This window comes from Xiphias gladius, chromosome 8 (assembly GCF_016859285.1).
Source record: "Xiphias gladius isolate SHS-SW01 ecotype Sanya breed wild chromosome 8, ASM1685928v1, whole genome shotgun sequence".
NCBI classification, from domain to species: Eukaryota; Metazoa; Chordata; class Actinopteri; order Istiophoriformes; family Xiphiidae; genus Xiphias; species Xiphias gladius.
This window is the reverse complement of record NC_053407.1, coordinates 25,595,253-25,610,643: the sequence shown is the minus strand read 5'-3', so window position 1 is coordinate 25,610,643 and position 15,391 is coordinate 25,595,253. Positions and strand designations below refer to the sequence as shown.

The 15,391-nt window shown below is 38.5% G+C and overlaps 3 protein-coding genes across 4 annotated transcripts; all 3 read left to right on the top strand.

The window, feature by feature from the left end:
- Positions 1 to 268: 268 nt before the first annotated feature.
- Positions 269 to 2,917, top strand: c8h12orf73 (chromosome 8 C12orf73 homolog). Its single transcript, XM_040133302.1, has 3 exons — positions 269 to 400; positions 846 to 972; positions 1,410 to 2,917. Exons 2-3 carry the CDS (start codon positions 865 to 867, stop codon positions 1,527 to 1,529), a joined length of 228 nt encoding a protein of 75 aa, XP_039989236.1. The 5' UTR covers positions 269 to 400; positions 846 to 864; the 3' UTR covers positions 1,530 to 2,917.
- A 614-nt stretch (positions 2,918 to 3,531) lies between these two features.
- On the top strand, positions 3,532 to 6,564 carry si:dkey-42p14.3 (EF-hand calcium-binding domain-containing protein 10). The gene is made up of 4 exons (XM_040133301.1): positions 3,532 to 3,747; positions 4,652 to 4,816; positions 5,163 to 5,253; positions 5,362 to 6,564. Exons 1-4 carry the CDS (start codon positions 3,645 to 3,647, stop codon positions 5,405 to 5,407), a joined length of 405 nt encoding a protein of 134 aa, XP_039989235.1. The 5' UTR covers positions 3,532 to 3,644; the 3' UTR covers positions 5,408 to 6,564.
- Positions 6,565 to 7,268: 704 nt separating this feature from the next.
- samm50 (SAMM50 sorting and assembly machinery component) lies at positions 7,269 to 14,081 on the top strand. Of its 2 annotated transcripts, none has more exons than XM_040133300.1 (15): positions 7,269 to 7,448; positions 8,858 to 8,962; positions 9,100 to 9,201; positions 9,300 to 9,387; positions 9,547 to 9,653; positions 9,876 to 10,006; positions 10,346 to 10,433; positions 10,679 to 10,807; positions 11,094 to 11,165; positions 11,241 to 11,327; positions 11,674 to 11,744; positions 12,746 to 12,813; positions 12,906 to 13,052; positions 13,204 to 13,345; positions 13,899 to 14,081. In XM_040133300.1, exons 1-15 carry the CDS (start codon positions 7,428 to 7,430, stop codon positions 13,942 to 13,944), a joined length of 1,404 nt encoding a protein of 467 aa, XP_039989234.1. In that variant the 5' UTR covers positions 7,269 to 7,427; the 3' UTR covers positions 13,945 to 14,081. The 2 variants fall into 2 exon arrangements, with proteins under 2 accessions (XP_039989234.1, XP_039989233.1); XM_040133299.1 differs by having other exon boundaries at positions 12,897 to 13,052.
- Positions 14,082 to 15,391: the final 1,310 nt, after the last annotated feature.

The window sequence follows — 15,391 nt, the reverse complement described above, 5'->3', positions numbered from 1 at the left end:
TTAAACTAGTACAACAATGTAAGACGCGCAATATGCAGCTAGCGAGGTTAGCTGTTCAATAAAAACAAATAAGATACAAAAAATACTAATATTAGATGCAGACTCAACGTATTGGGATAGAAAGCAAGTGGGCTTTTTTTAATCATTGAAGCGTAAAACGTGATCGCAATCCACCTCTACCAATAAATTCACAAAAGCGAAGCCAACAAATGCATGAGCGGGCGCAGGGAAATGAAATCTTAACGTTTGTGGTGTCTGCAAATAGAGGCAGAGTGAGTGCCCTCATTTCCTAAACCATCTCCGTGTTAGCTAAACAGCACGACCTAGGTGACACTTGTGTTAAAGATGGTGAGAGCTTCATTTTGCGGCTACTTATTTAAATGACAGTGAAATAAACAAGGTAAGATTTTAACAGTGTCACTTTATGTATCTGTTGCTCTGTCACAATTGTGTGTTATTTTTGGTATCTGTTACAACAGGGCTAACAAACAGTCAGTAGCCTCGGTGTTAGTGGATAGATCCACTGTGCATGTGTTTGCAATCATACACTGTACATGTGGTATTAAAATAGTGGTCTTTACTTACCTAGAAAACCCTTATGGTGACCTACACCTACAGTAGCTGTTTATACCGGATCCTTGAATTCAGTTTCCAGTGATATGAGGCATGGTCCTGAATATGAGGCATTATTTTACAGTTTTAGCAGATAATAACACTTTTATTCAGCAAGTAAAGAATTTGACATGTTCTACTTGGCAACAAATTAAAAAGGGGAGCAGACAAAGATGCTCCTTTCTGGCATATAGTTGTGATTTGTATCCCGATCTCTTTCTCTCTTTTTCCAGCTTGAGGAAGTCTGTGAAGATGCCAGCCGGTGTGTCTTGGCCAAGGTACCTGAGGATGTTTGGATCAAGTGTACTGGCCATGTTTGCAGGAGCACAGGTCGTCCATCAGTACTACCTACCTGATCTGGTGAGGGACAGAATAAACCTTTTTTTCCCCACAGTGATCTGTCTGTGTTTTCTGTAGATGCTCTGTAGATGAAATCAATAAACAAGTCTGCAAAATATTAGGATGTGTTGAAATAATTATGATGATCATTTCCATGTTTTTGAAAAGTTTGGACACTACAAAAAAAAAAAAAAAAAACATCACCAGTGATGTACATACCCATCTGCTTCAATCCATCTCGCACTACTGTGTCAGAATCAGTTCCAAAAAACAGATTATTACTGTTAGTGTTTGAGAGGGCTCAAATTTCAGTGTAGCTGCTGAAAAATATGTTGATTTATGTCATATTATCAATAGTTCACCAATAATGCATGGGAATTCTAAAAAAATACAACACCACCCAACCAAATAGCCCAGTTTTTCAGTGTGTGCTTAACAGTGCTTGCTGTTTTTTTCAGAGTATACCAGAGATCCCACCAAAGCCTGGGGAGCTTCAGACAGAACTGCTGGGTTACAAAGTCAAAGAAGAAGCGGCTGCTGCACTACAGCAGCTTAAAGCAGAACAAAAGGTGGACTGATGTGGAATTATACAACCTCCGTGCGATGGACACTCAATCGAGCAGACCGTGTCCAGTCTTTGCTCACTGCTAGAGGCTGAAACGTGCCTGGGAGTAGAGTCATTTCTGGGACATCTGCAAATGGATATCTTATGTGTTTGTTTTTTTTTCCCAATGGAACAAACAGAAGTGGAGTCAAATGCTTAAGGATGGTTAAGGATCTTATCTGGAACACGATTGTTTTGTTTATACAACTAGTTGTATCCATCTGTTGTTAATACACCTCTTCATCCTTTTTGAATGTGTTTGCATTTTTAGAAGGAGTGATGAAATATATAAGAGTAAAAGAAAACTTTATGAACACACAGCAACTTTGCTAAAGTCAATAAGTAGTTGATGGTTTCGACCAAGCAGACAAAATGTATTTTAAATAAAAATAAACTAAAAGTTTAGCAGTATTTTTTGGTAAATATTCTATACAGAAATATTCACAAAACCTTCTAAATTAATCTTCAACAATTTTGATAGTTACCAATCTGGTGAAACCTTTATAAGAAATATTCAAGCATTTGATGTTTGTATACTGGTTATAAATACTAAACTGGGGGACGTAAAGTGTTCCCGTTAATATTTAAAATAATTTATCAAGCAAAAATGTTCTTTGTTTGCAGCCTTTAAAATGGGGGAGATTTGATGCTTTTTTTTCTGTATTTTGTCATTGCAATTTAAATATCTTTGGGTTTTGGACTGTTGGTCAGACAAAAGAAGACACATGAAGACATGACCTTTGCAAGGCTGAGTTATGAATTGGGCAAAGCGGGCTACTGCCCAGGGTCCACAAAAGCCCCAGGTTCCCTCCATATTATTTCTGTCTACATAATTTGATTAATTAAAAATTTGTCAGAAATTCACACCACCGAAGTACAATATCACCTGTGACGGGTCCTCCATCCCCAATCTTGTAGTCACACTCTGTCAGAATCTATTAAGAACTAAGTTGTTTTAATTTTTATTGTGGTCGTTTTTTATAAAGTTTCATCAAGCGCCAAGTCAATAACACAAAGAAAACTTAAGGCTAATTATTATTATTCCATCATAAGAGAACTGTAAGACTGCAACCATTTCATTTTCATCATGCACAAGTCTGACAATTATTTTCTTTAATAGTTGATTTTTTTCCAGTGTATAAATTGTCAAAAATAGTGAAAAGGGCTCATGAATACTCTCTGAGGCCCAAGTTAACATGTACAAATTGCTTTTTTTGTCCGACCAACAGTAAAAGAAAAAAAAAACACAGATGTTGAGCTTCCTATCATAGAAAACTGGGACATACTCACCTTTGAGGAGCTTGAGCGCTAACCTCTGTTCCACGAGCTTCAGTAACTCTCACGTAGCGTTTCTTTTACCAGTCTTTATTAAAAAAAAAAAATTAAAAAAAAAATTTGAACTGCGATCCTTTTTTAATTTTCTTCCATTATTTTAACAGAGTGTAACGATAATCACTGCGTGTGCACAGAAAAAAAAACTACAACTCCCACGACGGAAACTACAAGCCTGGCAGCGCGGTTACTTACGTCATTGTAACGTGGTCGCGCCCATATCCATAAAACTCACTTTTTTTGTTTTTGTTTTTAACTTTCTAGTTGTTATCTCTGCTTTTCAGAAACTTCTGCTGCGTTCATTGCTCACTGCCCTGCTGACGGGCTCGCCTCTGTTGTGGAGCCGTCGCGAACGTCTAGGGCTTATGGGAAATGGGGTTTCTTAAAGGCCGTTAAAAACATAAATACTGCGTAACGATATTAGATCGTTTTTCAAAGAACTGTCGTACCTATCTAAACGCACTAAGCGAGCCACACTGTCCCTTATAGAAATATTTTGAGATTGATCAGTCATGAAAATAATTCTCAGTTACAGCCCTCATGAAGAATACATCATTATTTGTTTTTAATCATAATACAAGCAATGACTTGGTAGCAGGTTAGCGTCCGGGCAACCGTTGGGGTCACTCATTACCGGATGTTCGGCGAGGGACCTCACAAGTATAAAGAAGTACAAACAAGTGTGTCTGCGCGCGCCGCAACGGTTGGACGTCGCGTATCATAGCAACAGGTTTAAACAAAAGTGAATTGGTAAAGGATGGCGACGCAGAGAGAAGAAGACGCCGCCGATTATCTCAAAAAACACAAAATAATCGAGCTCATGGACTACCTGACCAGCATGCTTTTCTTTCACAGACCCGGTTAGAGCTTATTTCTCTGTTTTAGACACAACATTAGAACACACTGTGCTGAAAAACACTACGTTTTCGCAATAGCTAGCGATCGAGCTCAAATTATAACACACATACCAAGGTAACTAAAAGACCATAACAGCTTTCGTGGTTAGCTTTTCAGACGCAAATCTACCTTACTGAACTGCATCTGTGCTGGATTGGATCTGTGCTGTTCAGTTTTTTGTTGAAACTGTTTAAAATAGGTGTCGCTGCAAACTGAATGTACAGTATGTGTGCATAATACTGACAGATCTTTCTTTTATTTTGTCCACCCCATTTATATCCGCGAGGTCAGGGTGAATACAGGTCAGCAGCACCACAAACTACATCCTTTAAAATACTCATAAAGTTCACCTCTCTAAAACAGTTTAAATAAAAACTGAACATTATAATCTTAATGAAGGGAAATTTTATTGCAGGACTGTTGTATTAGATTGCATTAGTTTTAGCTAGGTGTACCTAATAAACTGACAACTGAGTGTATATAATCTACAGTTCTAATGGTTAGACCTTAAGGAGAAGTCTATAACCTAAAATATAAGCTGAAAATGTCACAACTAAACATAAAACATGGTGTCTTCTTCTGTAGTGTGTCTTACATTTTGAGGTTGCTACTTACACCTATTAACACAGCACAAATAGTCATCCAGTTGAGATAACTAAGTGTTGATATTGTATGTAAAGTGTATTTAACTAAATATCAATTTTGTATCGCTACATTTTTACTAATTACTGTTCATATTAGGTTCCATTTTGTTGCTTTTTTTCCGAATTTTCCCTCTGAACTTTCCCTAAAGCATTCTGTATTTCAACCTTCACTACCTTAATAGCATTGATCTGTCGATGTATTTTGATTGATTCTTTCATTCAGAGAAACCCAGAGAGTTCCTTGTTGAGCAGCTGGAACAGCTGAAGATTTCTCAACAGAGTGGCGTGAAAGGGGCGAATCTGTTCAACAAGTCCAACCTGGATGCAGTCTTTGGGATACTGGACCCCACTAATCAAAAATACATCACTTTTGCACAATACAAGCACGGTGAGCACAGAACATGGACACTTTAAGACTTTCTTTGGTAGAGGGACTGACACTGCACACACTCTCATTATAATTAACTGCATCATTGTTATTTATATTGGCTACATAATTCAAAGGTCACCAGAGAAAACAATAAACAATATTTTCATGCATTCATTTTTCCATATACTGTATGTATTCACTTTTTCTGTACTAGAACCACTAGTTATACTTACAATATTTCATATGATGTAGCGTGTTTATTCATTCATCACCTATAGGTACTTTTAATTCATCCAATTATCACTTCAAAGCCCACAACAAAATTTAATATTATGACAGCAATGTTTTGTCCCCCCCCCCACAGCACTGACCACACTGGGCATAAAAGACATTAATGAATGTCCGGATGGAGTAAATGAAGACAGAATTACTCATGAGACGTTCAAAACAGAAGCGTAAGGGAAGCTTGTCAAATCTAAACAGCATGACAAAGACAATATTCACAAGCATTTTAAAATTTACCATATTATGAAGGAAATGTTTATCCCATTTTGTTGTTACAGGATGCAAGGCCTGCAGAGATGCTCAGCAACATATGAACAACTGTGAACTTTGATGTTTTCTTCCACTCAGCTGATGTTATTTATTCAGTGTTATAATGCTGAAATGCATCTGGATGTTGTAATTGAGAGTGTATATTGTGGTGGATTTTTGTTTGAGAAAAACATGCCCAGATCAGGGCCAGAGTGTATCTCTGGACCTCTCTTTCAAAACTTAACTTTAGTGAAGGTGAAGAGTTACTAGAGTGTCAAAGAGTTCACGAACACTCACTGGAGATGATCAGAGTTCAATACAATAGAGTTCATTCTTTCACGAGAAATAAACCCGAGTTAGCCTCGGAAACCAACTGAATTAAGCATAGCTATACATCATTTTTTTATACCCCAAATCGCTCCTCCTTGCTGGTGGGTTCTCCACCTTCTTTTTATAAAAAATTAACTTCACTTCATCAGGAAATAATGATGTCATAGTTTCCATATTTGGTTACATCTTCCATATCCACCTGGAAATAATGGTGTCAGTCTCTTTGGAAAATCCCTAACTCTCCCGGCCTGCCTGGGTAAGTCTGGGTACCTCCTGACACCACTATCTCCTAGGTGTCTTAGGCCATATTTTTTTTAAACTTTAATATTTCCAAACTGTGTATTATAACAATCATTTTCGTTATTCAGATTAATCACATTACTTCTATTACTCACTGCAAGCCCAATGATTGAGTCTGATTATCATTGAAATCAATGTTAAAAGTTAAAATCAATGTCCAATACATTGTGGTCTATACTGTAACACACAGAGTATATTCTTCATATACCTTGGCACACAGAGTACATTTCTTGGGATTTTGCTACTACATTTTCCTCTTACAACTGGAGGTTGTGAAGACCACATCCTAGCTCAGGGTTCTGATGGATGATTTTCCCTTTTTGCTCATATATTGAAAAAAAAAAAAAAGGTTTTCACCTACCAAGAACATGTGTTCGTTGACTCCTCAAAATGACCATGGGGATTATCTCTGAGGCTGCCCATGTCACGTCAAGCATGGACACTCGTGACCTTTTTGACCTCGTCACTCTTTAGGCCTAAACACTCACAGTAAGAACGTCAAAAACATAAGCAAAGACTACAAACACAATGTATGATAATGATAATGATTACTCTGGTAAATATAACATTTTCTCCTACAATATACTGTATATAGTAATAAATAATAAAGTAATACAACTTTGGTTTGTGTTTGTATCTTCCATTATATGACTATCAAAGAAAAAAACTGTTTTACTACTGCAACTAATTATTATTTTCAGTCTGGATTAATCTCCTGATTATTTTCTTGATTAATCAATAGATTGCTTGGTTTGTAAAAATTCAAAAAATTGTGAGAAATGCCCATCACAGTTACCCAGAGCCCAGAGTGAAACATTCACAATGCTTGTTTTCTCTTACCTGGTCCAAACTTCACAATTATTAAAATTATCAAGAGGAAAATCGGCAAATCTTTTCCATTTAAAAATCTGGAACCGTGAAATGTTTTAGCATCTTTACAGGAACAATTACTTTAAGGATCATAATAACAGTTGGCCAGTAATTTTCTAAACAGTGACCATAGCCATCACATGAATGTAGTGGACTAAACATATTTCCCTCTGAAATGTGGTGGACTATGAGTATCAGGTGTTATATAATGGAATTACTCAAGTAAAGTAAGTAGGAAGTACTGTATTCGGTACAATATTGGAGTGAATGTACTTAGTTATATTCCACCACTGACAATATGACATGATTTAATATAACGTAATAATAAAAGTAGTGGTTGTAGATGTGGAAATAGTGTTGTATGCATTTATTTATAATGTGTTTAATTTTCTTTTCATCGTTTCGGATTTTGCAGCGTTGGCGCGTTGAACGCGCACCAGCAGGAGGCGTGGTTAGGAAGTGACATGGCCGCCTCCTTCTACGGAGCTCCTTCGCCTTTCTCCGGTTGCTTGTAGGTTAAATTAGTTAAATTAGTTTGCTCTCCGCACAAAGTTTTCGCCCACGTTTACCGGGACAACGCGCCGCGAAGCTCAGCATGGGCACCGTCCACGCCCGGGTAAGGACAAGTCCGGTGAACGTGTCAGCTATGACTTTGACCTCCCTGTGTGTTCAGTGACTTATCTGGCTACTGAGCTGTAATAAAAGGCCCATGCTGTGCGTACCACAGCAAGGCTCAGGCGCCCAGCTCTGTAACGACAGACTCAATCAATTCCCTGCAAAACGTGGCCGCTAGTTTGTGACTCCAAAGCGAAACGTAAACGCACTGCGTCTCGCTTCGTACTTTAAACAAAACGTTTGACGGCGATGTGAGATGCTAGTGGTGCCTCCACTCACTGAAGTCCTGCTGCGTTGTTGTGTGTTTTGCTTATAGCACTCTGCAATACTTAGTCTACAAGCACATTAGTATGAGCATCAAAACATACTGAAAGTACCGAAAGTTAAAGTACTCACTGTGCAGAGTGGCCCCTTCCCCAGTATTTCCTCCTGAATTGTAGTGGAGTCGAAGTATAAACTAGCTTGAAATGGAAACACTCAGGTAAAGTAGAAGGATCTCGAAACTGTACCTAAGTATAGTACTTGAGGATACAGTGCGTACTTGCATATCACTTTCCACCACTGCACTTTACTCATCTCGTACAGGGCTGTAGCCTGACTTTTAGAAATACCGATGTCTCTTATGGAACCCTGAAAGTAAGAAAATGTAGTAAAAGTTATCCGACAAGTCAAAAATATAACTAGAATCTAGAGTTGAAGACATTAATCGATTAGTCGATTGGTGCAAAACACAAAACTATAAATAAATATAACTTTTGATAATCTATTAATTGGTTTAGTCCTTTTTCAAGTAAAAATAGTGCAAAATGCCAAACATTCTCTGACACCAGGCTCTCATATGACAGGATTTGTTGCTTTCATTTTAGTTTTCATTTCCTTCATTCCTTCATTTTCATATCTAGTCCCCATTTTCCACATGCAACATTTCCCATTTGCCTAATACGTATATGATAGGGAGATGGACGTATCAACAACCAAAGTCTGTACAATTTTCTGAGTATTTAAAAAAAAAAAAAAAAAAAAAACATTTATTGATTCAATCATATTTTCTGTGAATTGTATCTCCCAGCATTACGGTGTTGTTTAGAGCTGGAGCAATTCACCAATTTATCAATAAGTAGATCAAAAGAAAATTGGTAAGAAATTTTGAAGACCTCACCTAGGACTGAGGAAAACTATGATGGACATTTTTCAGTTTTTGAAAATGATTAATCTACTGATTGAGGAAATAATCATCAGATTGATCCGTGGTAAAAATAATCTTTAGTTGCAGCCCTAATCTGCTGGATGGCATTAACTTGTTGTGCAGAATACTAAATTCCTAGGAGTAGAATCAGACTTTATTGGTAGAGCCCTGTAAGAACTCTTGATTGTCATAATAATATTTTTTCCTTATAATTTGTGCTGCAGAGCCTGGACCCTCTGCCCATGCAAGGGCCAGAGCTAGGAGTTCAAGCAGACGACATCGAAGCTCCAGAGATTGAGCCAAAGCAAGAAGTCCTTGAAAACAAGGATGTAAGATTTGTTTTGTTCCAGACAGTAATTACACGACTCTCTTGCTTGGACTCTCACATTGCCAGACCTGTCTCCACAATGTGCTTTGATTTGGATGTCCACAATGTTCCTAATGCTGTCTGTCTCTTGTTTTTCAGGTTGTGGTTCAACGAGTGCACATAGATGGGCTCGGAAGAACCAAGGAGGACCTGTTGACATATGAAATCGCAGAAGTTTTCCGGGCAAAAAACTTGATTGATGTAGGTGCATGTGTAGACAGCATCACTTAACGTAATTAACGGTTGTGGTTGTGCATAGCAGTTACTGGCATCAACACATGCTTCAATTTGTGGTGCAGGTTATGCGAAAATCCCATGAAGCCCGACAGAAGCTACTACGTCTCGGTATCTTCAGAAAAGTTGAAGTTGTTATTGACACGTCCCGAGGTACTGTCAGTCACGGCGCAGTCTTACGGTTATGTATAGGCTCTTTCCAAATAAATCTACAAATTATAATGATTAATTTTCTTTGTTTAACCATGTCTCATTGTTTCAAACTGAACGGAAAACCATTTTCATATCCTCTCTGCTCTCTCTTCCCCTTAGGTGATGACGCTCTTCCTAACGGGCTTGACGTGACTTTTGAGGTCACTGAGCTGAGACGGATGACGGGCAGCTACAACACCATGGTTGGAAACAATGAAGGAAGCATGGTGAGTGCTGCGATGGTTCATGTCACCATCCACTTTCCGAAAGGCCACATACTGTTTTGGATCCAACCGCAGTGTCACACTGGCATCAGTACACTGGTTTCTTTCGTTAAAGATTTTTTTCATTTTGAGCTCAGTTTGCAACACTGGGGTTGTTTTAAAGTTGTATGTCATTGTGACGACGGTATTATACCTTGACACACATCTCACCCACTTTAATTACAGGTACTGGGCCTGAAGTTACCCAATGTATTTGGTCGTGCAGAGAAAATGACCTTTCAATTCTCGTATGGCACCAAAGAGACATCCTACGGCCTGTCCTTCTTCAAACCCCAACCAGGACACTTTGAGCGCAAGTAAGATATGAACAGCTTCATAAAATAAATTTGTTTGTAGGTCTAATCCCCTTGATACATGGCCTGCGTGTGTGTCTGTTATATCTGTGGAAAGGCTTATTCTTTTGCTATAAGTGATGTAGTTTATATCATTTGTTCATTAGCACATTAGCTGAGGTTGGACATTAGGCAGATAAAGTAACTCTCCTGCTACTTAAGCTTTAGATTTGGGTTCATCAGTTAGGAGGTACAGTAAATGCCTGCGCAATCTAGGCCGTAACTTTCGATATATTTGGTTTGTAATTACAAAGGAATCGTAGCAGGGTATTGAAACTTCCTCTTTTCTTTTTTCATTTTCAGTATCTCAGTCAACGTATACAAAGTAACAGGTCAATTTCCATGGAGTTCGCTGAGGGAGACGGATCGAGGCATCTCTGCAGAACTGAGCGTAAATACTTGTTTCTATTTCTGTGTCTATTTTTTCACATTTTTGTTCTATTAAAAATGTTTGTAAAAAATATGTTTGGGTTTTTTTCAGAGACTTTCAGAGAGCCATTATTCTTTCTTTTTTGTAAAGAGACAATAGTTTGCTATTTCACAAACGGTGGATGCTGTATGCTCATTTACTGCATGAAATCTGCATAAAAATAAAAGAAATAAATGGGTGTCTTATTACCAATTTACCACACACAGTTCCCTGTTTGGAAGACCAACCAAACTGTAAAGTGGGAGGGAGTCTGGAGAGAGCTGGGCTGTCTGGCTCGCACTGCCTCGTTCGCCGTCCGGGAGGAGAGTGGCCATTCCCTCAAGTCTTCCCTTTCGGTATTTGTCATCTGTTTTACATTGCAGTTTTTAAACTGTGAGGTCTGAAATAGTTGTGAAGTTTCATGAAGAACCTTGTCAGGACATTCATGCCAAATCTGTTATTCAGCACTTAAGTCAGGGTTTTAACATTTTTTGCGCTACTAATTCCAGTAACATTGTGTGGGGGATTGTGGATGGTGGACTTGGATTATGTTGAATAGTGGTAAGAACGGAATATCCAGCAAGACACTGTAGAAATAAACCTAGTTGTTGCTTGTGTGAACAGTGCCATTTTGTTTTTCAGCATGCTATGGTCATTGACACCAGAAATTCCTCCATACTTCCCAGGAAAGGCGGCCTGTTGAAGATCCATCAGGTTTGTTGTTCGCCACTAAGTCAGAGCTTTTTCAAAGGCCATATGAAAACAATATTACTGATGTTGTGGTTGTAGGAACTTGCTGGTTACACTGGGGGAGACGCTAGTTTCCTGAAGGAGGACTTTGAGATCCAGCTCAACAAAACACTCCTCTGGGACTCAGTGAGTTTCTACATTTGACATTTCTGCCAATTAGCCAACAATTTCATCTAAAGGCTCTTAACACAGTTTAACCTCAACTTTAGAAATTTTCATGTGCAGCTATTAAGTGTTAGGTAAAGAATTCAATCAATGTACCCAGGTTTTTGTGAGAAGAGCCAGTTAAGCAGAAAAATTTACTAAATGACCAACAGGCTAATTTACATAAAACATTGGTGTAGTTCTTCAACCGGGCATACATTTATTATGTTTAAAAAACAACAACAATTTGATGTACTTTATTAGTATGCTGTTTCTGTGATTATGTGCCCGAGTCAGCTTGACTAAACCCTTTGACTTTCTTCTCCAGGTCCTTTCTACCTCATTGTGGGGTGGTTTGCTCCTACCCATTGGTGACAGGCCAACAAGCATAGCAGACAGGTACAGAGATACAGTGCACCAACCTATTGCCATTATCAACTAGACCAGGGGTTTTCAAAGCCTCACACTTTGGCCTCCCCCTCAGACAAAAGCCTATTTTGTCGGCCTATATTTGTTTTCATTTTGGCAAATTGGCGTCATCCATGGATGTACAGAGAGCTATCACTGTGATACTGAAGAAAACTTAAAAAAGTGACGATTCTAAGGGAAGTTCTGGAGTTATATGTTTTTTTTATGGTGCTGTTGAACTGTACTGCTGAACTGTACTGCTTTATAAAGAAAGGTGTTTTCTGTTATTTAGCCTGCCCTAACTGATATAAATGGGGTGGACAGAATAATACAAACACCTGTCCATGTAACGCAATACAATGCAACGACACCACAAACTACATCCCCCAGAATGATCACACAGTTGAATCAACACCTCTCTGAAGCAATTTTTTTAAAAACTAAAAATTATAACCTTCAGGAATCACAAATGATTGACAACAGAGATGTAATGATATTCTCAGAAAGTGTAAGTCACACTGAATCTAAAAATATGTGTATCATGTCAAGCGTTCAGATTTGACTAATGAGTCACAGAAGGAGTGTGATTTCTGGTGCAAATTGCGACAATCACGCGCTGCGGGTACCTTAATTGTCTCAGTGAGCTGTGCATCACAACCACTGCTGCTGCTGCTGCTGACTGTGTTGGTATCCGCGGGGCAAAACTACATTGACTAACTTCCAGTTGTTTTCAGAAGACCAGCATGCATCTGTTCCTTTCACCTCACACACTATTTTTGCCTCGTGTGTCTTCCTCCATGGCCCCTCTCCAACTCTCCTGCGCCTCACAGTTTGAAAACCTTTGAGTTCAGACCGACTGTCTTCATCAAACTACATTAAATTTAAAAACCTTGATAAAACTTGTATAAAAATGGTATGGGTTGTTTTTGCACTCAGAGAAAGCTCATAACTGTATTACGTATTGTATGTTTTGTGTGTCTTCGTCGACCTAGGTTCTATCTAGGTGGTCCCACCAGTATCAGGGGATTCAGTATGTACAGTATGGGCCCTCAGAGTGAAGGTGAGATATTAACTTGGCTGAGTTGCTTGGTAACCAGGCTGAAGTTTGATGGTTAATTGAAAGTTTGTGTGCTGGTATTACTGGTATGGCAGGCGACTACCTGGGAGGAGAGGCCTACTGGGCTGGAGGCCTCCACCTCTACACCCCTCTGCCCTTCAGACCAGGCAGGGGGGGCTTTGGTGACCTCTTCAGAACACACTTCTTCCTCAATGCGGGAAACCTTTGTAACCTTAACTATGGTGAGTAATATGAAACATAAGGAGAACTTGAATTTTAAGCTTACTTTTGTATAATTCAGGTTTGGTATTTGGACTTCCTTTGTTTGGGCAAAGCAGAGCTCAAATTACTGATACAGGCTTTTGCAGGTATATTCTGTTTGTTCGTACTCAGGTGAGGGGCCAAAAGCGCATTTGAGGAAACTGGCAGAGTGCATCCGATGGTCATATGGAGTGGGCATCGTGCTGCGTTTGGGGAACATTGCCAGGCTAGAGCTGAATTACTGCATTCCCATGGGAGTCCAGAGTGGAGACAGGTAAGGCTGGCTAGGTTAACTATTTTTAGCTAACATAACCTTTTGAATTTAACTTATTAGATTACATTTAAGGCACACTAGGTTTACTTGATGTCCAATAGCCGCCCTGCAAAAAGATGCTGAAAAATGAATTTTTGTTAGAAAAGACCAAAGAAAAAACCAGTCATGCTTATAATGTACGTAAAGTTGGATCTCTTCAACTCATTCAGTACATCTCACATATCTGCTGACATATTTGAAATATACCGATCAGCCACAACACTAAAACGAGTTACCGGTTTTAATGTTGTGGCTGACCGGCGTATACTCAAGGTCTTATCAAGCCAAACACAGTAAACACTGAGCAATGTCAGAACCTCACTTATCAATTCATTTGAATAAAACAAAAGCTTTTTCTGTTTAATCATGCAGACATACATGATAACATTCCATACACATGGTAAGAGCATTCGTTCAAGAGACACATGCCCTATGTCTAGTGTCCCTAACATGCACTGGAAATTCTTGGTTTGCTTGATTATTGATTTCAACTGATTTTCTCCCCATCTTGCAGGATATGTGATGGGGTCCAGTTTGGTGCAGGAATCAGATTCCTATGAAACCACATTTGCTGGATCTGGAGGTTCCCTGTGCTTTAGCATTCATTTTATGCCAGAAATATTTTATTGGGAGGGAAGATTGCTTGTACAGAATTGTTGTTGCAACTCACTGGTTCAATAAAAGTGTTTGCACTGACTTTTATTTTTGATGTATCTTTTTTTAACATTTACTGTCAGAGGTCTAATACAGTACTCCTAGTCAGATGTCACTCACGCCACATTGCTGTGTAGAACATAGAATATGTCAAGAGAAGGTGAAGAAATTTGTCAACAGACTCTCCTCCATGAACCTGACTCTGCCAAGAGATGGTCAAATAGTTATCCAAGATATACATGATTACATGAAGAGACAGAGGAGACTGAGACAGCCTAAATCCAGAGTAGAACTTTGGCAAGTTCCCTGAGATGCTTGGCACAACCAAGTACCCTGAAAAAATGTGCACAAGTGTATGAAGGAGAACTGGCGCTTTTTAAAAGGCAAAGGGTGGTGACACTGAATCTTCATTTTAGTTTATTTCTGTTTGCACTTTGTCTGAAGTTAAATGATACATACAAACAATTCATGGCATTATTTTTGAAACTATCCTAACTTTACTTTTAGTGCCTCAAACGTTTCCAGAGTACGGTAAATCCAACAAAAATAAAGTAGTATGTCCAACAAGGGTTGGAACACTACAACATGGGGTTTTACATTGTTTAGTTTTAGTCTTAATTGCATTAGATGCAATTTACAAACTTGGATTTGTTTAGATGTGCTATTTTGTTTCAGATTTGATTAAAGTTTCATTTACAGTACAAGCATTTACAACATTGCATAGATATTAGAAAATGATAAATATTTTTATTTTATTAACCCTCTAATAATTTTTTTTTTAAAAAGGTAGAAATATATAGGAAAACCCTAAAACACAGAAGTGGCATACATATAATTTGAAGATCCCTCCTGGCAAGATATATAAAAAGACTCTGATTTGAATAATAACTTGTGTCTGATATGGTTTTTGCCTCAAAGGTAAAGCTCCATTACCTGGTTAGAAATTCTTAAAATGTACATATACACCTCCTCCCTCATTGAAAAATCCAGTCTAGGATTTTCATATGCACATTTTTATATATTTTAATATATTTTTAATATAAAAAGTTTAACTACTGCATACAAAATGTCTCCTATATAACCGAACGTCCAATCTCAGTGTACTGTAAGTTTCCACATCAGACCTGCGTCAGTTGCAAACTAGTTGTGGTGTCAAAATTAATGCTCGCAGTTACACGCCTCAAACGGATGAACGTGAAAACTTTTAGTCCCAAACGCTGAACACTTTGAATTCTGTGCATAAACGTCCGGCATAAGGTTCCGTCTATAAAACTTTATTATCGCATCTGTTTACTTGTGACATGAAGATAACAGGTTGAACTGCGAACCACTTCAGCGCCGAATAGTGTCACG